General features: G+C 42.2%; 2 protein-coding genes across 7 annotated transcripts; both read left to right on the top strand.

Moving 5' to 3' along the window:
* The first annotated feature begins 977 nt into the window (after positions 1–977).
* On the top strand, positions 978–20,624 carry LOC109865758 (puromycin-sensitive aminopeptidase-like). Of its 4 annotated transcripts, none has more exons than XM_031799807.1 (23): positions 978–1,379; positions 4,525–4,615; positions 4,822–4,899; positions 5,103–5,224; positions 5,643–5,750; positions 6,084–6,284; positions 6,437–6,533; positions 6,630–6,663; positions 6,917–7,031; positions 7,214–7,378; positions 7,545–7,649; positions 7,833–7,893; positions 8,022–8,131; positions 8,261–8,324; positions 8,480–8,619; positions 9,765–9,899; positions 14,265–14,484; positions 14,985–15,127; positions 15,628–15,684; positions 16,121–16,228; positions 16,532–16,687; positions 18,096–18,143; positions 18,278–20,624. In XM_031799807.1, exons 1-23 carry the CDS (start codon positions 1,086–1,088, stop codon positions 18,422–18,424), a joined length of 2,799 nt encoding a protein of 932 aa, XP_031655667.1. In that variant the 5' UTR covers positions 978–1,085; the 3' UTR covers positions 18,425–20,624. The 4 variants fall into 4 exon arrangements, with proteins under 4 accessions (XP_031655667.1, XP_031655666.1, XP_031655665.1 ...); XM_031799806.1 differs by having other exon boundaries at positions 14,265–14,505; XM_031799805.1 differs by having other exon boundaries at positions 1,001–1,379; positions 4,525–4,609.
* On the top strand, positions 20,373–25,161 carry LOC109865757 (UPF0669 protein C6orf120 homolog). 3 transcript variants are annotated; one of them, XM_020454186.2, is made up of 3 exons: positions 20,373–20,691; positions 21,214–21,338; positions 22,179–25,161. In XM_020454186.2, the coding sequence occupies exon 3, from the start codon at positions 22,243–22,245 to the stop codon at positions 22,798–22,800; it is 558 nt and encodes a 185-aa protein (XP_020309775.1). In that variant the 5' UTR covers positions 20,373–20,691; positions 21,214–21,338; positions 22,179–22,242; the 3' UTR covers positions 22,801–25,161. The 3 variants fall into 3 exon arrangements, with proteins under 3 accessions (XP_020309775.1, XP_020309776.1, XP_031655668.1); XM_020454187.2 differs by lacking the exon at positions 20,373–20,691 and having other exon boundaries at positions 21,196–21,338; XM_031799808.1 differs by lacking the exon at positions 20,373–20,691 and having other exon boundaries at positions 21,333–21,389.
* Positions 25,162–25,522: the final 361 nt, after the last annotated feature.

The raw sequence follows: 25,522 nt of genomic DNA, 5'->3' as shown, positions 1-25,522 counted from the left end.
CTCACTTCCTTGACAATTTCCTTCACAACAGCTCTACGCTGCCCCGCAAAGCACAAGAAGTATGAATGCCCTGACTTGCATAGCCGGTAAATGCTGACCGTAGTGCTGCACTGCCAATGCAGACGTCAGAATGACCATGCAGCGCCTTTGATATGGCCTCTGCAGAAGTCAGTGCATTCATAGTTTTTGCGCTTCCCTAAGCATCTCAGAGCTGCTCTGAAATAAGTTGTCAAGTGAGTTTGTATTTATACAGGACCTCATACCCGCACCTACCATCAACTAATCATGTCAATGCGAAGCTATATGGAGCCCTACTCATTGTTACGAAATTTGAGGCGCAAAGTGCAGTACGGAGCGCAATTTGGCCACTGCTTGCCTCTTGAGGCTTCTCAATTGCATTACACCATCCATACGCCCCCGACCACATTTTTGGATCAAGCATAAGTTGGTTCTTATGGATGCAGGCTACAGCACCAGTTACTTAGCCGTTGGACACAGATAATAAAGAGTTACATGGGTTTAGATAGTGGAATTGTCTCTTAAATTGGTTGTTTTTTCATGACATGATCTGAAAATTTGAGCAGCAGCTACTTCGAACACCTTCAGTGGCTGTGCACGTCTTTTTGGCAGGAGGATTCTCAAGCAAACAAAATATAGTTGATAAAGAGATGTCTGCAATGACCTACACGAGTCATGTGAGTAGCTAAGCCCTCTTCTTGTTTCCATGGGTGATTTACACACGCTCACTACTAGGCAACAACATAGACAATCATCAACACTTTCACAACATAAAAAGGTAAACAACCTGTTTTTTAATGCAAATTCTTACTTATTTTCAGAGATTATGTCAATTATGATTTATGTCAAATATTTTACATAACATAGCTATATTTTTGGAGAGAAAAAGGTTACTGCAATTGACAAACTAATTCAAAACCAAACATATTGAACACACCCCCTTGTTCCAGTGTTCCTCCGCGATGACGCTGTTTCCTCGTCATACTGCGCAGCTACACACGTTGTTACGGTGGATTTGAAGTGAGAGGGGAGGACCCTAGCTGGTAACATTTCTAGCTAAGGATTTTATGTTGCTGGTTCTTGGCCGTCGGGTTTCGCTGTCATTCGTAAAACGAGTAATTCCCCAAGATCCAGTTTTGTTGTCGAAGCCCATTTTGCAGAACTTCAGAACTATCAAATTCCGAGTAATACACAGCAGCACCGTCTTCGCAATCGCCACCAGACAAAATACAGACACCATGCCTGAAAGGAGGCCCTTCGTAAGGTTGCCCACTGACGTCTACCCTGTCAACTACGGGTTGTGCTTGAAGCCCGACCTCATCGACTTCACTTTCGAGGGCAAGCTAGAGGCGATTGTGGAGGTAGGTGAAGTAATTGAAAGACAATTTGTATCGTACTTGGTGCATGGTTATGTAATCTATTTTGCCTAATGTACAACGTTCGAATGGCGAACGTAAAAATGCTAACTAGCTACCTATCTTGCCAGCTAGCGAACCACAAACTAACGTTATCTACTAACCCATGATAGTAGTGGCAAATAGCTAGCCTAGCTCACTTTAGTTAGGTTGAACATATGTATTCAATGTAGAAAATATTGGCCTGAATGGTACTGTCCAGAGTAACTAGCTAGTTGGCTACCTACCTAGATGAACCGTCATTCGCTAGTTAACTGCTAATACTAGTTAGATAGCTAGGCACAATAACGTTAGCTCGCTGTAATTTTTGCAAATCGTTCACTGGCTAATAGTCACTACTACATACTTCTCACTTTAAATGAATGTATAGTATGATCAACGTCAATGTAAAGATGTTGATTTAGCTTCAATGCTAACGATAGTTGCATGTCAGCGCACCCAGTTAGCATGCGCGCTAGTGCTAACTGAGCTAATGTTTGCTAAATCATAGCTAGTAAATGTCTTCCTACTAGACTTCCCAGCTTCCGTCTGTGTTAACCTATTTTGCAAGCGTGTTGCTAGCAGACCATTTCAATGACAAAACACTAGACATTCAACACCCATGATGTATAACATTCAGAACGGATATTGTTTGATGATAATGACACTTTCAGAAATGTAGTTAAATGATTCATCTGTCAGTGATTGGGAAAATGGTGTGCAACATTGCGTACTTCCCATTGCCTGTTGGTATGTTGATGGTGTAAACAAATGACTCCATACGGATGGGCATTAATTCTCAAACGGACGTCAAAGCTCGATCTAACTAGAGATTACTTTTATTTATTTAGTTATACTGTAAAACTATTTGGTGGAACGTGCCTTGGCTACCCGTACAGACAATTTACATTTAGTCTTAAAGACAACTATCCTTTCACTTGCGGGGCACAACAAAAAAGAAACCAAGCCAACCCCCCCAAACCCCCCCCCCCCCCCTCCCCCTCCGTTTTACCCCTAAATTCCCTTTCCCCTCCATGCCTCTCACTCAATTGCCTTCTGACTGCTCCCTACACACACAGGCGTGCTGAGTGTGCATCACAAGCTCCCGTTAGGCCTACAGAAATAAATGCCTATAAAAACGTTATCTAGCTGATGGATACACAAACTACATTCCTTGCCAAATGATGACAGTTTATCACAAATTATAAATGGACTGGTTGAAGTAGGAAAATGTGTTCCAACAACAAGCAGCAGTTTGGGAATAATTGTCTCCAGCCTATTTTCTGCTGGGTTCACCTAGACCTAGACTGACCAGGTGAAAAGCTATTATTCCTTATTGATGTCACTTGTTAAATCCACTTCAATCAGTGCAGAAGATGAAGGGGAAGAGACAGGTCAAAGAAGGATTGTTAAGCCTTGAGGCATGGCTTTTGTATGTGTGCGCCATTCATATTGTGAATAAGCAAGACAACATATTTAAGTGCCTTTTAAACGGGGTATAGTTGTAGGTGCCAGGCGCACCGGTTTGTGTCGAACTGCAAAACTGCTGGGTTTTTTGCGCTCAACTGTTTCCCGTGTGTATCAAGGATGGCCCACCACCCAAAGGACATCCAGTCAATTTGACACAACTGTGGAAGAATTGGGGTCAACATGGACCAGCATCCCCGTGGAACTCTGACACCTTGTAGAATCCATTCCCTGTAGAATCGTGGCTGTTCTGAGGGCAAAAGGGGGGGGGGTTTAACTCCATATTAGGAATGTGTTTTTAATGTTTTGCACACTTTCTGTATGGGGCAATTAGTATTTGTTATCTGTAATACTTGAGTATGATTTAGTTTTTTCCCCAATACGAGTACTGCAACTGTCAAATGCCCATCCCAAATACTACACCACATGTGTATTACAGACTTGCTTGCTTCATTAGATTAGTTTCTAATGGGTGTCATATTTGGTGACAAATGTGGTGCGTAGATTCCTCTCAGATGTTTGCATACACCATCTTCATCTCAGAACACAGGCTAGGAACACAAGTTACTTGTCAGCATGGGGACATAACACTGGCTGTGTTACAATGACACTTAAAACGCCAGGCTAAACTATTTTAGTCCTTTACACACAAACATTGTCTAAATCTAAAAGATTACGGTATGAGTTATCTATGTGCCGCTGATCTATGTTTGGTAGCCTATCCATAGGGGGGTGGCACATTGTTTTACGCAGTTTGTGAACTGCATTTGCCAAGGAAATTAGGCTAGATGAAAGGATTAGACTACTCTTTGCATTTAAGTGACAAATACAGTTGTCAAGTATGGCATTTTTAACTGCAATACACGGGCTATGTGTTGTCAGTTGCGTGGCTGCTATTTGTATGCACAATCTATAATTTCATTAGCCAAGTTAATATCAACGCCAGCCCATGATTTAAAAGTCTACAGATAACTGCACAATAGCCAATAAGACTCATAGCGATGTGGCACCGTGCCATCACCTAGCACACTCTATAATTACAGCCCTGCCTTCTTGGTTACAACCTCCCAGCTCTCTGAGTATCAAAATAAACAACGGCAGCACCCAACCGTCAATAAATGGGACTAGCCTACTCTCTCAGAAAGCCGCGTCTGAGTGTGCCACTGGGTTCCGCCCTCAATAAGTCGGACGGTCGACCGTCGCATGAGCCGCTATCACATTGCATTCTAGTCAGAAGCCCTATAGGCTGTCTCTTTCTTTCCCCCTCTCCAAACCTTCTTTCACTCCCTTTCCGCTCTCCCTGTCAAGCCACAATTGTTTTTCACGGTGACACTGAGCCAGTGTAGGTTAAGCCTGCTTGGCCTACAGTAAGTTGTTTGATCCCTATTGCTGCTATCTGACACAGTTCAGATTAGATTTACCCTTAATGGTGGATTTGCTTATGGCAGAAAAACAAATATCCTAGTTGGAAGTATTATATCGAGGGAGTATTATCGTTGAGGGACTCTAGAATGACTGCCAAACATTTATTTTTATTTTTTACACTTATTAAAAATATGGCGTTCTTATGTAATCCCGGGGATTTATACAAGGGTGTGCTAGGCCCAGATTTGATTTAGTAGTCGTGTTTCTCTCATTTTCCCAGGTTAACCTGGCCACTAACCAGATTGTGATGAACTGTGCTGACATCGACATCATCACAGCATCCTTTGTACCAGAGGGAGGGGAAGGTGAGGGTGAGATTCTGTCAATTGTCTTTTCATATTTCTCTTAAATATAGACAAACTATTAGATATATATATATATTTTTTATATTCGATATATTTCTTCTATTTCCTGACTAGACCTGCTTTTTCAGGCCTGTTAGGCACATTTGTATATTCTTTTCATTATTATGTTATGGCAGCGAATATCAGCCTTGCATTTTTTTCCTACTCTTTAGAAATTAACGCGACAGGATTCAACTATCAAAATGAGGATGAGAAAGTAACTCTGTCATTCCCTAGTGCTCTACAGAAAGGTAAGTCAAAGGACTCGCCATTAACCAGAATGGCTCCAGGGCTTTTTAGGTTTATACTAAACCCTCCACTCTCTGCCATTCAATATTCTTCCTGGTGTTTGACACCATGCCATGTCTTTTTGTTTGTAGTTGACAAAAATACAAACCTCTTGTTGTAGTAAAGGCTGAATAAACACACGTTGGTTTTTGCACCTGTTTCCCAGGATCTGGCACTTTGAAGATTGACTTTGTTGGGGAGCTGAATGACAAGATGAAAGGTTTCTACAGAAGTAAATATGCAACTCCTGCAGGAGAAATCCGCTATGCTGCTGTCACACAGTTCGAGGTACAGTAACTAGGCGCTCCTCCTGTCCTGCAACACTTCTTGGTACAGTAATGAGTACATTTTCTCTCGGCAGCAGAGTTGATTTGCTTAACCCGTGTTGCAATAGTGTTTGAGGGTTGTCACACCCTGGCTCTACGCTGAATGTTTTAGCAACCTTTGTTGTGGATTCTTGATAATGCAACATTGTAATCTCTTAACTTTAGAAGAAAAAAATGTGGGGAGGGGAACGACATGCCCAGCTGCTATATAAGGAATGTTGTTTATTTTCAACTTTCACTAGAGGTCATTGGAGTAGCTTTATTATAAATCAGCCCTCTGACACCCTCCAGGATGTTGGCCTGACATAACACGCTGTGAAATGTGTTGAAAGTATCTCGCCTAACCTCCCATGGTGTTCCCTCCTCTCTTCTCTCCTCAGGCCACGGACGCTCGCCGGGCCTTCCCCTGTTGGGACGAGCCAGCTATCAAAGCCACCTTTGACATCTCTCTGATAGTTCCCAAGGACCGAGTAGCCTTGTCAAATATGGTACGTGTCACACTCAAACTCTTCCGCCCGGGGACACAAGACCCCAAACATCTTGAGTCACATTTCGCCGCTCTGTTGTTTGCGCTCTGCTAACATTGGCTTATGTAATATAAGACAGTGTTGTTGGGTCACTGCATTTCCCCCTCATCTAGCTACAAGAGTAAGTCTGCTGGCATTCAAAATGTAACCGAGTTAGTATGTTTTTCCAAGATGGCTGCCCTGTGGACTGTTAAAGGCTATGAGCTCATTCTTCAAAAGCATTGCTGACTCTGATAGGACTTTCTGATTACATTTTCTGTCCATACTAATATGCCCTTGTCCTCAATGACACAGAATGTCATCGATCGAAAGCCACATCCAGAAGATGACAGCCTTTTGGAAGTGAAGTTCGCCACCACCCCCATCATGTCCACGTACCTTGTAGCGTTCGTCATCGGCGAATACGACTTTGTGGAAGGCCAATCGTCGGACGGCGTGACCGTACGCGTCTACACGCCTACCGGAAAGGCGGAACAAGGGAAATTTGCACTAGAGGTGAGTTGTTTTTACCCCTTTTTAAACCTGGATACTGGTTAGACCAGTACTAAACAATAGTCATGTGTCACATATTGATGAATGACAATTGGCATCAAGTGTAAAATAGAAGAAAAAAAACTAGATATAATTTCCATCGACTTTTCTCACAGGTTGCTGTAAAGACCTTACCGTTCTACAACGACTACTTCAATGTTCCTTACCCACTGCCTAAAATTGATCTAATAGCTATCGCAGATTTTGCTGCTGGTAAGTACAATTCAAATGACTCTCTTTCAACTATTATATTGTGACAAAATAGGAATTATAGTCAAGATCTAACACACTTGGTGCTGCCCCCTCCAGGTGCCATGGAAAACTGGGGCCTTGTTACCTACAGGTAAATCTAAAGTAATGTTGCTAAATTTGCAACTAATGAGAGGATGCACAGTTAGCCTGCCAATCATGTTATTCCACACAAATTATTTTGTTACCACTGGTGGGAAATGTATGTGATTTAAAAAAAGAAAGAATTATATGCAATTTATGTTTTTGTGTTAATGCATGCTACCACTAGGGGGAGTGTGAAATTATTCGCATTTTGCACTTGTTTTTCTTTGAGTTGACCTCGCTGTGTGACCTCGTTTTCCCAGGGAGACGGCGCTGCTGATTGACCCGAAGAACTCGTGCTCGTCCTCACGGCAGTGGGTGGCCCTAGTGGTGGGACACGAGCTAGCTCACCAGTGGTTCGGAAACCTGGTCACCATGGTAAACAACCACTGCACTCTTTACTGCTTATGTAGAAACCAAAAACACTCTGCTGGTCAATGACCGAAAAACATTATCATGAAAGATATTACATTATTAAAGATTATCTGAACAACTTTCTACAATTGCATTGTCATGAATTGGTTTTAGTCAATAAGATTCCCCCCCCCCTTGCCTTGTAGGAATGGTGGACCCATCTGTGGCTTAACGAGGGCTTCGCATCATGGATCGAGTACCTCTGTGTGGACCACTGCTTCCCTGACTATGACATCTGGACACAATTTGTGTCTGCTGACTACACCCGCGCCCTGGACCTGGATGCGCTGGACAACAGTCATCCCATCGAGGTGTGTTGGCTTTAAGTTTGTAAGATGATATATACATACATACATACCATATGTTCTGGATTGAAGTTTTTCAAAAGATGTGAATGTACGTGAGTTCTCTGTCAGATGAAAGCGAACCTCGCACTGTGTTTTGAAAACATGAACTGACTGATCCCCTGGGCTGCAGGTGAACGTGGGCCACCCGTCGGAGGTGGATGAAATCTTTGATGCCATATCCTACAGCAAAGGAGCGTCTGTGATCCGTATGCTGCACAACTACATAGGAGACGAGGTTAGGAGCTGCTGCCCGGGCACACTGCCATTGTTGTTGACTAATTAGTCAAGCTCTCTTTCATATGCAAGCTAAGCGGGTATTGCCTGTGTCTCTGTTAACTATTTGTATGTTTTCATCTCCGATGTTTTTCTTTATTTTCTAGCTTTCTTTGTAAACCTATTTAGTTTCTTCTGTCTCTAGGATTTTAGGAAAGGAATGCATTCCTATCTGTTGAAGTTCCAACATAAAAATGCAGCAACAGGTAACACTGTCAAGTCTCCTATAAATCTCCTGAATTTATAACATCTTGTCTGGTCCATTTATAACAAGATGTATATTTGAGCATTGTAATTGGTTGGTGACCACCTCTCTCCCCACCACCAATCCCAGAGGACCTATGGGACTGTCTGGAACAGGCTAGTGGGAAACCCATCGCCCTGGTGATGAGCTCCTGGACTAAGCAGATGGGCTTCCCTATAATCGTAGTGGACCAGGAGCAGGTAAATAGACCACAATGGAAATAGTCTTTGGACAATATGAATGTTCTGTGTTTATCCTGTGAGAGGGAATCTCTCTGTTTTGGATATAGCTGTTTGTGTATTAAATAATCACATGCATTTTTTTTGTAGCAAGGGGATGACCGCATCCTCAAGATATCTCAGAAGAAATTCTGTGCCAGTGGACCACATAATGGTAAGATAATATTTTCCAATAACTCAACACAAAAACAAACAAAAAAAGCCAGGTACAAATCGCTGGTTCCCTATTTGTCACTTATTAGCTACATGAGACACGCATCCTACTTTGCTTCATCTCATTGGGTCTTGCGTGTGTCAATCATCCACCAGGTGAGGACTGCCCTAACTGGATGGTACCAATCAGTATCTGTACGGGTGAGGACCCCGGCTGTACCAAACTCAAGGTGCTGCTGGACAGCCCAGAGACCACCATCACGATCAACAACGTCAGCCCTGACCAGTGGGTCAAGGTGAGGACAACCAAATTCCACCTATTACGTCTGTCTAATATAGAATTGAGTTGAAAACCAAGCCCTGGGGCCTTAAAATGTGTACTATAATCCTTATACAGAGTTGCATGTTTTTAGGGAAATAGAAAAGCTGTCTAATAATAGCGAAATGGATACAAAAATGCTCGCTTCAAGAGCCATGACCTTGAAGGTCTGCTTGCTTGGAGAATTATACATTTTTGTGAATGGGCCGTAACATTCATGATTCTGAGACGGTAAATACTAAACAAACGGGTGGGGATCATTGAGAGTTCAGTAAACCAATCACCTGACAAAAAGGGTCGACGAGAGGTTAAGCCAACCATGGCCCTTGAAGGTCTTTGAAAGGGGTCAAAAGGTCACACAGAGGGCTGTTGAAAGGGGTCACTAGAGGGTCAGGATTTGTGAATGGACCATAGAAATTGCTGTTCACTGAAACGACGTCATTAGTAATGTCAAAGTAAGTTCGGGGAACTGAGAACCATTCAAAAATAACCACTTGATTGGGACTAATGGTTGCTTGAGCAGGATTATAATCTGTCCCTATCTAGTTAGCAATGCTAAAGAGGATCCACAAGGCCAGTGGTTCCCAATCAGGGGTACTTAGACCCATAGGGGTACTTGGCCTATCCACAGGGGGTACTTGTGAAGACTCATGAGACCATCGGCTCACTGGTAAAATGCACAAAGGGTTACTTCGGGGGTAGTCCGGGCAGAGCAAAATTCAATTGGTGGTACTGTAACCCAAAAAGGTTGGGAACCACTGCACAAGGCTATGGTAGGGAGAGTGAAACTACTTATGCGTGTGCCTTTCAGAACAGAATTATCCATGTACTGAGTTGATCAAAGGGTTAGAAAATATCTCTTCCTGTTTCCTTAATGCTAAGCTGTACTTTTTATGGCTAGAATAGAACGTTATTTTGTTCATTTGTTGGGTGGGGTCACTCAAGCATATAAGGGCTTTCTTCCACACTTGCTTGTTAGGCAGATTTATTTCCGCTTTAGCTAACAAATTTGGAACAGCAAATGGTTTTGCATGACACCGACAAAGGAGTGGAAGAAAACAGATTGGCAACAAGGCTATGGTCTTTGGCTGCTGTTCAACTGTCCTCCTCCTCCCCCTATAGATCAACCCAGGAACAGTGGGCTTCTACAGGATCCAGTACAGCTCGGCCATGTTGGAGAGCCTGCTGCCTGGTATCAGAGACCTCACCCTGCTGCCTGTTGATCGTCTGGGCCTGCAGAACGACCTCTTCTCCCTGGTGAGAGAGAGACGACTGTCAACACTACACCAACATGCCCTTTAGCTTGACGCTAACGTTCAAGAATACATTTGATATTTATGGTATTGGTTCTTGTTTTTAAAGCCAGTCATGAACAGGGAAATGGTCAGTTCCTGTAACAATCATATTCATAAATAATAATTCCTTTCTGCCACAAAACCCTTAGGTTCTTTCCCCTTCCATATAGCAAGGCCCCATCTCTCTAGTCTAGCGCTACAGTGGCAAAGAAACAGAACCTTCAGTGTATAAACAGATACTTTTTGAGGAAGCCCAGGGTCAAAGCTTCCCCTAAAATAAACTCTAGCAGCTCAATGTTGTAAATGTGGAATCCACACAACATAAAGTTAAGGGAACCCCAACATAGTATCAAATCAAATTTGATTTGTCACATGTGCCAAATACAACAGGTACAATTTCACCTTACAGTGAAATGCTTACTTAAAAGCCCTTAATCAAGTTTTAAGAAAAAAAAGTGTTAGGTAAAAAATAACGTTTACATTTTTAAATGTTTTATATAACACCCAAATTGACGCCTGCGCTCCTATGGGGCAGAACAGACAGGGTTAGTTTAGACTGACATGAAAACTATATTTAGTCTCCAAATGTTTAATAGAAAACAAACACATTTTCACAATGAGCACTTGTTGTCTCACAAATAGTTGTTGGTTAGATAGCTAGTGAATTTGAGCCATATTAGTATAGACATCAGTCAAAACAAGATACAACTTGCTGAAACGAACCACCTACGATTCCCCACATGGCAGCTTATTGTCATTGTTGCTAGCTATCTGACCGTTCAGAATCATAACACATGCCTTCCGGACACACATTTGCTAGCTATCTGACCTTTCAGAATCATAACGCAAGCCTTCCGGACACACATTTGCTAGCTATCTGACCTTTCAGAATCATAACGCATGCCTTCCGGACACATATTTGCTAGCTATCTGACCGTTCAGAATCATAACAACGCATGCCTTCTTCCGGACACATTGTTGCTAGCTATCTGACCGTTCAGAATCATAACAAAGCATGCCTTCCGGACACATCGACGCATGTTGTCAGCCAACCGGTCTATAGCTGTGGTAGCCAAAATAATTCTCTGCTCAGCATTTTTATACATTACCCTAATCATGATGATGTTAATTGCTTAATTTACTCAGGAACCACACCTGTGTGGTGGTGGTGAATGGGTCATCTGCAACCGTCCGACTATGTATTACAAAAAAAAAAACAAGAGGCCCGCACCTGACCCTAATCAGCAAATTTAGAAAATCTGCAGTCAGAGACTGAGGAATGTTTTTTTGACAGGGGTGCAGGATTTATTTTTCCCTAATTTAGATGCATTTCTGATAAATAACCTCTGATATTTTGGTAAGCTATTTGGAGCTTGACGGGTGCAGGCTGTCCCCTGACCAACAACAAAATAAATTTTGGTCTACCGAGATTCAATTTTAACGTATTTTTTCATATAGACACACCCTTTGTTTTACTAAAATCAACTATATGTTGGTTGCTGAGCTTGTCTGGTGCTTTAAGCTCTGCGATTTAAAAATGAAGACACATTATTTGAGGGAGCCAGAGATCAATATAGCCTAACCAGAAGACATTTTTTTCATGTTCCCCCCCTCCTCCCGCTGCGTTTGCAGATTCTGCCATTATGCTCCTGATGTTGCCGGTAATAGGCTACACCATTTGGAGTGCCAATTTATCGTACCAGTGCCACTTATGATTTTCATATGCACATTTTAATCTAAATGAAATGAATGAAAATGATATAATTCTAAAAGTAACTTCTATTGCCGATATGTACAAATTGACTACATAAAGCCCAACAATGTACATTGCAACCTGCAGGTAGAAAAGATCACGAATATCCTATAAATCCCATTGGCTTTGCCTGTCTGCAAGGATGTTGAAACATGGTCTAGCCGGAAGCTGGTGCTTGCAACATATTCTGGGCCCTCAGTTTCCTGCACCGGTGAGCTCCTGACAGACACAGCTGTAGGCTATTTGCGCAAGGGATAAGAAGTCATCAGGAAGGCATGTTTTATGACGTTTCCACTGGATCGACACTTTACTTTCGTTCCCCTTTCATGCTGAGTGGTTATCGATATAGGTTACATTGAGGAATTAATGCGTCTCTCAATGGATGTAAAAACAGACTTTGTTTACTTGCTGTTTTGAGGTGACAATTGCTTTGACAAGCTCCACAGTGATGGCGAGTTAAGACTATCAGAAATAGTCTCAGATCCTCAAATCGGCACACTTATAGGCCGACATTTGCAAGCAGGCCAGGTAGACTAGTCCTACTTCTATGCGTAATCAGGTGAATTAACAGGAGCGCTTCAAACAAAAGACAACGAATAGATTGACCACTTGTAAATGGAATGAAATAGACCCAAACTTTCTTTCTCACAAGTGTAGCCTAGGATGTGCGCTCTGCAAACAACGTGCCCACTCCTAGAATGCGAACGGTAAGACTGTAATAATAATAATCTATTGAATGCATTATAACAGAAATAACCATAAGCAAATATTGTAGATTAGAAATTATGGGAATTAACGGTAAATGTACCACTGGTGATATTGGTGTGCCATCCCCTCGGCCTCTGCAATGGATTAGTCCACTGAGGCGTGAATCAGACATGTTTCTCGTGTGCCATAAAAAAATCTATGTATGTTTGTGTGCAACTGCTCGAGTACAAAAAATCTTGGTCGATCAACAGCCTGTCGACTAAATGTAGTCAGCCAATCGAGTAATTGACTTGTTTTGTTTAATGGTCTCTACCTATATAGTACTCTAAATACCCCAATTCATGTTAAGTTCAAAAGAATACAGGATCAAAAACGTACACCATTTAAACCAATGAAGGTTTGTAACTTTAAAGCCCGTTATCCCAGAATCCTCTTTTTCCAGATGGAACCTTGTAGACCCAAGCTCTCTGACGTCGTTTTGACCGGTTGGAAGCAAACTGAAAACTGTGAACTACGACCCAACATGTTTCTAATAAGATTTCAGTTCGGCTTGGACAAATTTTATGTGGTTAGGAAACATGATCAGCTTTTATCATGCTGATTTTAAAGATAGCACCTCTACAGACTGTCCCCTAACTACATTCGCATTCTCTCAAGATGCTGAAAGAAATCATATTATCCCATATATTTCAAAATGTGCATTTGGTGTATAATTTTTCTGAAAGAAATGCTTAATTCTGCAGAAGTTAATATTAAGGCTATGCGAGAGGATATAGAGTAACAGTCGGTGTCCACATTTCAGTTTCCATTTAATCCATCTGAACGGTAGGCTAAAGTTCCCCGTCTTGTGACTGTCGAATATGTATAGCGCCCCAAACATGACTTTTCTGGCCCTCCCTTCTCTTTATTTTCAACTCCATTTCGCAGCATTTCTCTTATTTAATTCAACTCCGACATTGTCCTTTTTTCCTCGGTGGATCGACATCCACTGTTTCTGTCCGTTCCCAAAAGCATTTGGCGATTGGCATGTAGGCTATTTGGGGTTCTGTACAGTTAGGACAAATGCCAGAGAGCCTAAAAAGAATGAAAGAACCTCTGTAGCCTATATATGTATGAATGAAACATTTATGGATTATTTTATGTATTTTCTCTTTATTCAACCTGCCACCCACCTGCCCTTCATCTACACAATATTTAATGAGCCGAAACCCGCCCCGCGGATATACCCGCGGGGACTGCGCCTTCTGGGTCAACCTGCGCATCACTACAGTGTGGAAGTACCTGCTTTCGATATACTTTGTATCCCTCATTTACTCAAGTGTTTACATTATTTTGTCAGTTACCTGTACATGTTATTGTTGTGTGTTTTGTGGCCATGTAAACGTAATGGTTCGATAACGATACTTCTCCTTTCTCCCTCTGTACCCATGAGTATTAAGGTCTTTGACTAAGATATTGTCATGTGAATTGTTAAGCATTGATTCTTTAACCTTTTTCTCACCAAAGCCTCTTGTGAAGATGTTTACTGTAGATGTTGGATAAACAATGTGTAATCTAATCTGCTTGTTTTCCTGCTTTATCCTATTCCTCAAAAGCTTTGTTGTCCCATTCATTCAGGGCTCAATTACAAACACTGTAGATAACATCATAATACTGTGACTCTTAACCACATTTCCCCTGCTCTTACCTCTTCTATTCCTCTTAACTCTTCCCCCTCATTCTTTATGTTCCTTCTCTTCCATTCCTCTTTTACCTCCTTTATTTTCCTCCTCTATTCTCCTTCTACCCCCCCCCCCCCCCCCCATTCCCATTCCTTCTCTTCTTGTCTCCCATGTTCATCCTATTAATCACCTTCATCTTCCTCAGTCGCGCGCTGGCATGATCAGCACGGTGGAGGTGCTGAAGCTGATGGAGGCCTTTGTCAACGAACCCAACTACACTGTATGGAGCGACCTGAGCTGCAACCTGGGCGTGCTCTCCTCCCTGCTCTCCCACACCGACTTCCACGAGGAGATCCAGGAGTTCATCCGGGACCTGTTCACTCCCATCGGCCTCAAGCTAGGCTGGGAATGCAAGCAGGGCGAAGGTGAGCCCCCTGGGGCCGGTGGTAAGCGTTACGAACTGAGCTGCCAAGTCATTCCGAGTCAATCCTCAGCTTTTAGCCCCAAGTCACTTGATGTAGCTCTGATTGGGTTGGATAGGTATAAGAGAGAGGGCAATCAGTCTACGTTGCGCTCTTGATAGGCTTGGTGGGATTTATTTTCTGCTACATTGCTTACACCTACCTATACAATCCTTTCAGTTCTGCTCAAGTGCCTAGGGGTTAGGGGCTAAGGGTCAGGTTTGGAATTAGGCAAGTGTTTTGTGTAGTAGGGGTATCAGCCCAGAGCTGGTGATGTATGGATTTACTGGCTCCTGGATTGACTAGCAGTAGATAAATTCGGTCCTTTTGGATAAAGTTCAGTGTGTCAAAGCGTTTGTGTTTTTAACGTGTTTGAGACTGACTGGTGTTTTTTTTCCTTTTTTTTTCCCTCTTCTGTTTTCTGTCCCGGTTCTTTTATTCTCTCCTCTCCCCCCCTCTCTCAGGTCACCTGGATGCCCTGCTGAGGGGCCTGGTTCTGGGGAAGCTGGGGAAGGCGGGACACAAGCCCACGCTGGAGGAGGCCCGGCGGAGATTCAAAGACCATGTGGAAGGCAAGCAGATCCTCTCTGCAGACCTCAGGAGCCCAGTAAGCTGTTCTGCGCCACACACACACACACACACACACACACACACACATTTATTCATAGAGAAACACATGTGTTATTAACATGTAGTTACATAAACAAAGGCCCCATTCCAAACTAACCTTTGCCCTCTAACCCTAGGCTCTTGATGACTTTCCGTCATTAATGTTTAAAGGATTTGATTGGTCAGCAATTTGATAACGTCTCCACCTAGGCCTCTGGTTGGCTAGGTTGAAGCGTCGTCAGTACTGCTTTCACCTGTCTATTTATTTCAATCAGTTGTGGTCAACATTTCAACAATGGGTCTGCAATCATGTTATTGATCCTACTTTCCAGCAGTGACTTCTCATTTGTAGATCATTTATAAGTGCTAATGATAGTTATTTAGTACCACCATGACTTGAAGTAGATGCCATTTATGAGACAGACATAAAATTATTGTAAAAATCAAGTGATGAAACCGTGTTGAATGCCCACGTGTATGGTCTTTGTTTCTCTCCAGGTGTACTTAACAGTGCTGAAGCATGGCGACAGTGCCACGTTGGACACAATGCTGAAGGTAAGTCACACCAGCTAATGGTGTATTCACTAGTGCACACCGTAGCAAAATGTTTTGCAACGAAAATAAGCATTTCTTATTGGATAAATTCAGATTAGTCCCGCCCTGTTTCGTCACATTTGGTTCCTAGACAATACACCCCAGCCAGGCCAGCTGGTTGGCGATCAGTCTCCTCAATAAGCATGAGCCATATATTGTAAGCGTGAATGATTTCAATTACATTTCCTCAGTCAGATGAAGAGGATTACCAGCTCGCTCCCTGTCCTAGACTCCCGTTAGAGCCTCACCAATAATCTGTGACAGATAAAGCTTTAATCACAGTCAACTGATGAGAATTGATATCATTTGATTTCATCCCATAAATGTCACACCAAAGGTAAAATATTAATGTTTTTCTCTCACATTATCGCTCTCTAATCTCTCCCATCCTCTTCAGCTTCACAAGCAGGCTGACATGCAGGAGGAGAAGAACCGCATAGAGAGAGTGCTGGGAGCTATCTCTGCCCCCGACCTCATCCAGAAAGTCCTCACCTTTGCCCTCTCGGTATGTACACACAACCATTCCTGCCCTGGCATCTGGAGTGTGTTGCTTGCTCCTGCTATTTTGTCAGGAGAATATAAAAGACGGAACAAAAATCCCTAGAAACATTCATATTTCCACCTCGTGTTCTTTTGGTCTCGCATTTATGGTGTTCATTCTTGAAAATAGCCGGTGCAATTGTTAACACTGGTGTTAACTAGCTTCGTAAATGTAGCCCTCCTAGTTCTTTTGGTCATACGAGTTTACCTATAAGATGAGCATGATGAATTCATGGCAAAAACCGACCCCTCTGTCTCCCCTACCCAGGAGGACGTGCGTCCCCAGGACACTGTGTCAGTAATCGGGGGCGTGGCCGGAAGCAGTAAGCATGGAAGGAAAGCCGCCTGGAAGTTTGTCAAAGACAACTGGGAGGAGCTTCACAACCGCTACCAGGGCGGCTTCCTCATATCACGGCTCATCAAGGTAAATGCTCCACTCTGAAGGCTCTGAAGCATTGTCGTGGAACTGTTCTTATTCTCATGTTTTCCTCAGAGGGCACTGTATACGGTGCATTTCGAAAGTTTCCAGACCCCTTTACTTTTTCCACATTTTGTTACATTACTGCCGTATTCTAAAATGGATTAAATACATTTAAAAAATCCTCATCAATCTACACACAATACCCCATAATGACAAAGCTGAAAGTAAAAAAAAAAAAAAAATATGTTTGCACATTTTATTAAAAACAACAGAAATACCTTAATTTACTTAAGTATTCATACCCTTTGTTATAAGACTCCAAATTGAGCTCAGGTGCATTCTGTTTCCATTGATCATCCTTGAGATGTTTCTGCAACTTGGAGTCCACATGTGGTAAATTCATTTGATTGAACATGATTTGGAAAGGCACAACTGTCTATATTAAGGTCCCACAGTTGACAGTGTATATCAGAGCAAAAACCAAGCCATGAGGTCAAAGGAATTGTCCGTAGAGCTCTGGGGAAGGACAACCATCTCTGGAGCACTCCACCAATCAGGCCTTTATGGTAGAGTGGCCAATCATAAGTAAAAGCCACATGACAGACCGCTTGGAGTTTTCCAAAAGGCACCTAAAGGACTCTAACCATGAGAAACAAGACTCTTGGGTCTGATGAAACCAAGATTGAACCCTGACACCATCCCTACGGTGAAGCATTATGCTGTGGGGATGATTTTCAGTGGCTGGGACTAGGAGACTAGTCAGGATTGAGGCAAAGATGAACGGAGCAAAGTACAGAGATCCTAACGAAAACCTGCTCCAGAGCACTCAGTACCTTCGACTGGGGCGAAGGTTCACCTTCCAACAGGACAACGACCCTTAGCACACAGCCAAGACAGTCCAGGAGTGGCTTCGGGACAAGTGTGAATGTCCTTCAGTGGCCCGGCCAGAGCTCGGACTTGAACCCGATCTAACATCTCTGGAGAGACCTGAAAATAGCTGTGCAGCGACGCTCCCCATCCAACCTGACAGAGCTTGAGAGGATCTGCAGAGAAGAATAGGAGGAACTCTCAAAATACCTGGTGTGCCAAGCTTGTAGCGTCATACATAAGAATACTTGTATGTATCGTGGCCAAAGGTGCTTTAACGAAGTTAAGATTTCTAAACCTGTTTTTGCTTTGTCATTATGGGGTATTGTGTGTAGATTGGGGGGGGGGGGGGAACATTTAATCAATTTTAGAATAAGGCTGTAACGTAACAAAATGTGGAAAAATCAAGGGGTCTGAATATTTTCTGAATGCACTGTATATTCTGTATATATTATAAGAGAAATGTATTATGGAAAACTGGTAGCTTTTGCATGTGGCCCAATGACTTAAGCCAACTCACTTGTGTATTCACCCCTCTTCACAGCTCTCTTTGGATGGATTTGCCATTGACAAAATGGCTGCTGAAGTGAAGGTGAGCAATCATATTGGTTTATACCTCTTTTAATAGTGTTGTCTCGCTCAATGAAACTGTTAAATGTTATAAGTATAAGTATAGCCAACTTCTGTCGTTTTTAATTCTAAAAGCGGCCATTTTGTATCTTCCAGAGTTTCTTCGAGAGCCACCACGCGCCGGCGGCCGAGCGCACGGTGCAGCAGTGCTGCGAGAACATTCTCCTGAATGCCGCCTGGCTCAAGCGCGACGCCGACGACATTCACCAGTATCTACTGAAGCGCAAAGCTCCCCCGGTCTGAACAACCCAATCTCCCTTCCAGCGCGGACCTCCCTGCATCATAGCTGCCTCGGCCCCCCCTTCTCAGTCCATAGATGGAGAGCGAGCATTCTCAAAGCAGGCTTAATGTCTCTAAAAGGAAAAAAATATAAATGATGACGAAGTCGACAAACAAGCCAAGAATTTAACCAAGCGTTGAAAAAGAAAAGAGACTATTATACATAAATAACAAAGCAAATTCATTTGTCTGACAAAGAATGTAGTTACCCCCATTCTGCCCATCGGAAGATGATACATGAGTTAGGTTACTGGGGTTTAACACTCCCAGATATGCTTTGCGGAATGGCTATCCCAGTGTGTGTCCCAAATGACACTCTATTCTCTATTAGTGCACTATTTTTGACCATGAGCCAAATGGGCCCTAGTTAGTGCACTTCACAGGGAATAGGGTGCCATTTGAGATGCACACCCAAGTCTGAGTGCATGCTCACACTCCCGTACAGTTACCACACGCAAAACATAAACACTTGCATACACACACAACCTTGCATTGTAGTTTGAAAACTGTGAATTTCTTTCTTTTTTCTCATCTCACTCCTACTCTATGGAGAAAAAAAAAAGCATGAATAATATGATATATCCTGTGTTGCTGTTTTTGTTTACTTTGTTTGTTTTCTGTACAAACAAATTATTTTCTTTCTTTTTTTCCCCCCCGCCATCGGCGTTTCGCAGTTGCTGGTTTTTACCCAACAGGTGTTGTGATTGGGTAAGAGCTGGGCAGAATGGGGTTAATATAGCGTTTGATGTTTTGTTGGCGGTAGTTAAATGAACTCATGGCACTGATCTCCATCTCTACTAACGGTTAGGACAAAAGGCGAGCAGCGCTAGCATGGTACTACATGTATACTGTATAATGCAAGCATTCTTGCAAAGACGTTCCACAAATCTGAATAGCGATGTTCATCGTTACCTTACCCACCCCTCTCTTCCCCCTCAATCCATCATTCTACTCTGGCATTTGATACATACCCATCTCCCCCCCCCCCCCCCCCCCCCCAGTCGCCTGTATTCTCAGCCCTCTGTAGTGTTACAGAATGATGTATAGTATGGCAAACGACAAACATGCATATTTAAATTGTTCCTTTATCTGCCACGTTATATACAAAATTACGTCTTGTTTTCAAAAACCTGTTTTTATAAGATGCAGTGATTTTTTTTTTTTTTTTAATGTTGAGGAAAAACTTTCATTTATTCTAAAGAATTAGTAAAACACTACTTGGGCCTTTTTAGTGCAGTTAACACCAGGAAACTTTAGTGTAAGAACCTTAATGATGTACTGGCCCAGTTTGAACTTGGAAATGATAGGATTTACTTAACACTGCTATTGAACTCCAAAGCCTTAAATTGGTAAAGTGGTTTGCAATAATTACACTGAAGTGGGTGAAATTCCACTGCAAAGTAAAAAAAGATATATATTGTTTCTAACATGACCGATCTACACACACTTGTTGAACGAGTATATCTATATAGAATTTGATGTGGCTTTGAAAACATTTACCGGAGAAGATCATCAAACTAATTGTCACTCTTTCCCTGGAACATTTGTTGTGCTTTTGTTTAAAAATACAGTTGGTGTTCATTAAAGTAAAAAAAAGAAAAAAAAGACTTAAACAATATGAAACTAGTACAGTTGATTTATGATTGCGGTGTGTGCGTGCATGCCTGGAAGTGGAAACCAGTTTGATATGTAATTGAACAATTACTAATACAATTTAATACAATTTTGTATGATCCTAATAAGCAAAAACATGATCATAAATAGATTACAAATGGTTCTAGTAAAACCTGCAATAGAAATGAACGCTGTACATAATTAAAGTTGACTTAAATGAGAATAAAGGAAATGGGTATGACGTGTCGATGGGGGGGGAAGTAAAATTAGTCTGTACATGTTGTTTCACAAGGTGTGTGTAAACTTGCGGTGGTGGATTTTGGTATGTCTGAGATTTTACATGCTGTTATATTTTCATTGCAGTATTACGCGGCAGTCCAACGCGTTGTGGTAGTGGGTGGGAAAAATGACTGAATGATCAAACTTAGTGTTGAATGTCGCATTGCTGCCGAGAAAAATGGGGGGGGGATGTATTGGCAGGACGGCTGTGACGCTGGTGTTGCCAAAGCAGAAATTAAGATGCAGTACAATAAAGTAACGTGGTAATTAATATCCTTCACTATGGGAGATTCTTTTTGGTTTACAGTACCTTGATCTGATGATGCATTGATATACTGGTGAGTCTTCAATTCCAGTTTTTTTTAACAAATTTTTTTTTTTTTACACCTTTCTATAATCCTACACACAGTGCTTGGGAACTGTAATACTACAAACCTGATCTTGTCGGCTGTATATAGCGGGGTTGGGGACCGCTGGTCTAAATGTACTTCATGGATTGAGCAAACACTAATGTGTTGGCATATTCTACAAATTAATAATGCTGACATAATTCGATCAATGTGTAGCCACATTTTCTCTCTTTGTAGGCTTCTAAAATGTTTTTTTTTTGGGTGCAGAGCTCCTTTAGCAACTATATTACTGCTGTGTGAAGCGTCTCTTGAGGGGTGTGGGAGTGAACTTGACAATAAATGGATCGGGTTACTGTAAATAACTTATAGAGGACTGGTTAGGGTCACATTGTCTATTTATATATCAGTTCCCATATGTATATTTGTAGGATGGTGTGATTTTAATATAGGCCCAGTGTTACTTGGTGGTTTGTGTTCAGTTATGAATGTGCTACTTTCCCTGTACTGTAGGCGGCGCCAGTGGATAAGTGTGAGAGACCCCGGAAAACGGAAGAAGTGAACTTGACACTGACTGGTTCGTTAGTTACTGGCAAAACAATACCCATTACTAAAGTTGTGCTCGGAACAATGTACAGGTGAGTAGCTAATGTTCTTGTTCCACCAACCTGCTAAATATTGTGATAACCGTAAGTGGTGCTTCTCGTAGCCCCAGAAAGTTCTTTGTGCTAGACTACTAACATTAGCTAGCTATGTAACGTTAATTTAGCGTAGCCAGTTAGCAAGCTAGCATGAACGCTGGCAGCAGTAGCTTGCTTCTTGCAAGGCTGATGAAATGTAGCTATGTTGTTCGTATCAATCAATCTATTTGCATATGTGTTGTTAAATGTATGTATTTTGCATATAGTTAACGAGCCACCGGTACAATACTCGACGTTTCGCTATCTAGCTAAAGTGTCCACATCATGGCCACGCGCTGTCAAACAATTGCTTTAGGACTACATTCTGCGTTAGCGCATAACTGAGTCTAGCTTTATAAGCTATTTTGTTAATGGGATTAGTCCGTCTGTGGCTGCTCTAATAACTAATTCACAGGCCAGCGATTTAGACGGACATGTGTAAGTGAGCGGTTAGCCAGCAGTCAATGCAAGGCAGACAGACAGGGTGGGCGTAACGTCTTTACAGATGGGCTACTCAAGAAGAAGCTGCTAAACATGTGTAGTATATTACAAGGTTGCAGAGGTCACACAATGCTAATCTTTAGAAGCTAGCTTGTTACTGTATTTATAGAGCAGAGATAGTGCAGGGCTTGTAGCCAGATCAGTGATCTACAGGCAGGAGGTGTCAGTTTCTAAACATCCCTTATTAAAAGTCAACTGGCTTAAGACCATATTGCCCCCTTGAGGATTTGCCCAGTACAAGCTTTATCAGGCTTATACTGTACTGTAGGTAATGCATTTGTTTGTGTTGCCCTTCAGGTTATCAACAGATGGTAGAAGGTGGGTATTGTCCAGTCGGTGACTCTGACTATCCATCTCCATTATGGTGCTGTGCAGCAGCATGCTGGCTGTGGCATTCCTCTTGTCTCAGGCTGGGGGGTTCCTGCACTCTTTGGAAGAGGATGCCCTTCCTAAGGAGTGGGTGCTGCTCCACATGGTGCAGGGCCACATCGGGGCGGGCAACTACAGCTACCTTCGGCTCAACCACGATGGCAAGATCATCCTGCACATGCGCAGCCTCAAGGGTGATGCAGACCTGTACGTCTCGGACAAAACTCTGCGGCCCAGCTTCGACACCTACAAGCTGCAGTCGGTCACCTGCGGCCAGGACGTGGTCGTAGTGCCTGGAGACTTTGGGAGGCCCGTGGGGATTGGCATTTATGGCCACCCGTCACACCAGGAGAGCGAGTTTGAGATTAGGGTGTTTTACGATCAGACTTCCCTCCAGGACCCGTTTGATAAAAGGTCGTACCCCTCAGAGGAGGACCGGGGGAAGCAGAAATACTCTCCAGCTCCAGAGGATGACTTCCAGGAAGAGGAGTCCATCTTCTGGACTATTTTAATTGGGATTCTGAAGATTATACTTGAAATTTTGTTCTAATAAATGTGTGCTGCTGCTCTCTGCCATGTGCATTTTTAGAATGAGGACACTTGTGGTGTAGTCGAGCTGAGCGCATGATGTTAATCTATCTGAGCCCAGTTTCCCAAAAACATTTTAAGGCTAAGTTCATCTTAGACCATAGGATGCTTTTGGGGAAACCTGGCCCTGGCATTGGTGATCTGAACATTGGACTGAAATTAACCTGAAGAAGCGGAAAAGCAAAGGGAATATTATTTTTTATTTTCGTAATTCAATTGAGTGATTATCTTTTGATTAATGACAAAGGCAATGCCTCAATATGTTGCTTGTCAATCAACCTCTTGGCTGAGGCTTACCTCTGTGGAAAAAAATGATTGAATCAAACCACTAGTATTTGCATATCTATGTCAATTATGCCATCTGATTAAATGACTGGGTTATGGTGAATGACCACTGCTCTCCAAGCCAGTACCATGGCCTAACAAACAATGGAAGTGTATCTGATTGGTAGTGCCTCACTGGATGGACTGATAGCACTTCTTCATGGAAGTTGCGCAATGAGCCTGTTCACTTGAAGTCATGTAGAGTTTAGCCAACCTGGGCCTGGTTTCCTGATAGCAAAGACACTTAGGCTTACAAGTGTTTAAACAATGTATCTTTCCTACAACGGGCCTAAGATGTAACATTTCAGTGATAATGCCAGTGAAGCTGGTGTTTGGAGGATATATTGGCACGGATGTCTCGGGCTGGCAAACAGTGCCAATATATCCTCCTAACACTGGCTTTGAGGACATTATCACTTTTATACAATGGGTTACCAACAAACAAATAATGATTGACATTTTCATAAACATTTTGAATTTATTCATACCATTTCATCCTTCCACAAGATTAATTCTATCGGTTGCCAGAGACGCGACCTAGTCGTTCACTCTTTTTGTTCTGTATCTATGGACGCAAGCAACCCAGTTCGTTCTAAAAAGTTACCATACTGATTTTCTTTCAGTTACCATACTGACTGGCAACATTCTTATCCCTCGCTTGCTAGCCAACTACGGCTAACTTTGTCACGTCAAGCATTGCAGCCAGAATAACAGCAAAGTAGCTGCATTTGCGTTTGTTTAAGCTGTTTTCCAGAGACATTTCTCGACAGGACACTGTTCAGACAAATTAGCCAACAACACAGCTAACACAATCCCTTCAAACAGTAGCTCGAAAGACTGCAAACTAGCTGCGTTTCGTTTTACCTGTTTTCTATTGACATTTCATTGTGTATATCCATAAAAATGTATGCCATTTGATTAATGATTTCGACTGGCTGAGAAAAGCTGTCTGGCTTTCTCGTCCCAACTCCCCAAACGTTCATTATTATAGGACAGCTAGAGATCGAATTTCAGTTTTGAAACAATGTTGGAAATGTCGGAGACGGCAAGATTTATACAAATCTCCGCTGTTGAAAATCAAATGCTTCTCGAAAATAAATGGGAGATAGGCATTTCAACGCCATAGCTTTAGCCGGTGGTAATTTTTGGAATAGACACTGGCTGGAATGCGGTTTTAACCAATCAGCATCTACGATTAGACCCACCCGTTGTATAATTCCCAAAACACTAGGCAGAGAGAACATTCGCCAAGTGCGTCGTTGAGGCCTGTGTAGAAACTGACAGGATCGGAATAATGGCAACGCTGCTCTCTGATTAGCTTTCCGTTCAAATCTTACTTTAACATTCTAATTATTCCACGATACTGACGATGGATCAGCTCATAGTAAGATCACATGGCTAAAATACTAGGCAAATCGAGATTTGGCACATCATGAAATGACAAATTACAGACGGTATCAAACAAGAAGCAAAATATAACTCAATTTCTTGAACATTAAATGTATTTCAATATGATTGAAATAGGCCTATAGCTTACTTACTGTAGGCTATATTCTAATGCAGTCATCTGTTTTAATTTGAAGTGTGTTATTATACGTCGCTCAAGTCCAACGATGGTTTTGGGAAACAGCTCAAACGATGCGCCTACAAAGGTTCTAACGATGAACTTTGCCTTCAGATGCTTTTGTGAAACCGGGCCCTGTTCAATAGGTTCCAAATGGGAACAAATTACTTGGAGGCGGCAGGCACTACCTGAAACTTGCGTTTCCATTTGAAAACGTTTGCTCCCATGTGTGCCTAATGAACAAGACCCAGGTCTAAATTGGTGTCCTGGGTCTGAATTATGCAACAACTAAATATCAGTACACCAGTGAGCAGAGATGTTCAACAGTGCCTTTTGATCTGTCATGTCTTGGGTGAATGGCAATGCAACATCTCATGCAAATGGAGTCATTTTTATAAGATTTTCAAATAAAGATGTGATTATCTTTACAAAATACCTAGTGTCTGATTGTCTATGTCTGGCATATCCACAATATTTTTGTAAAATTAATTCAGATTCACTAAGTGCAATGATTTCATCACAGTTTGTTTACTTGACTGTTCAAGTATACTACTCATTGAAATGCATATATATGTGTTCATGCATGCATTCATGTAAAATATAAAAATATTGCTCTTACAAGCAATATTTTACATGCATGCCATGAATGCATGCATGAACACATCAAACATGAGGCAAAAGCAAGAAGAGGACCCTGCTCCACACACTCGATGGTGTTCTCACAAGAGTTTCTAAACTAATTATAGCTCGTTTCTCGCGAGTATCCTGCAGGTTTCATTCCATTTGAGGTCGCTGT

Source organism: Oncorhynchus kisutch, linkage group LG20 (genome assembly GCF_002021735.2).
Source record: "Oncorhynchus kisutch isolate 150728-3 linkage group LG20, Okis_V2, whole genome shotgun sequence".
Lineage (NCBI taxonomy): Eukaryota > Metazoa > Chordata > Actinopteri > Salmoniformes > Salmonidae > Oncorhynchus > Oncorhynchus kisutch.
The sequence above is the reverse complement of the archived record's forward strand: the minus strand, read 5'-3'. Positions and strand labels throughout refer to the sequence as shown.

Excerpts from the sequence above, each read along its gene's own strand:
- LOC109865757 (XM_020454186.2), top strand. The coding sequence starts at position 22,243 with ATGGTGCTGTGCAGCAGCATGCTGGCTGTGGCATTCCTCTTGTCTCAG.
- LOC109865758 (XM_031799806.1), top strand. The coding sequence starts at position 1,086 with ATGTTGCTGGTTCTTGGCCGTCGGGTTTCGCTGTCATTCGTAAAACGA. Across the intron at positions 4,900-5,102 it reads CCCTAGTGCTCTACAGAAAG|GATCTGGCACTTTGAAGATT; the intron begins GTAAGTCAAAGG and ends CCTGTTTCCCAG. Across the intron at positions 8,620-9,764 it reads GCCCTGACCAGTGGGTCAAG|ATCAACCCAGGAACAGTGGG; the intron begins GTGAGGACAACC and ends CTCCCCCTATAG.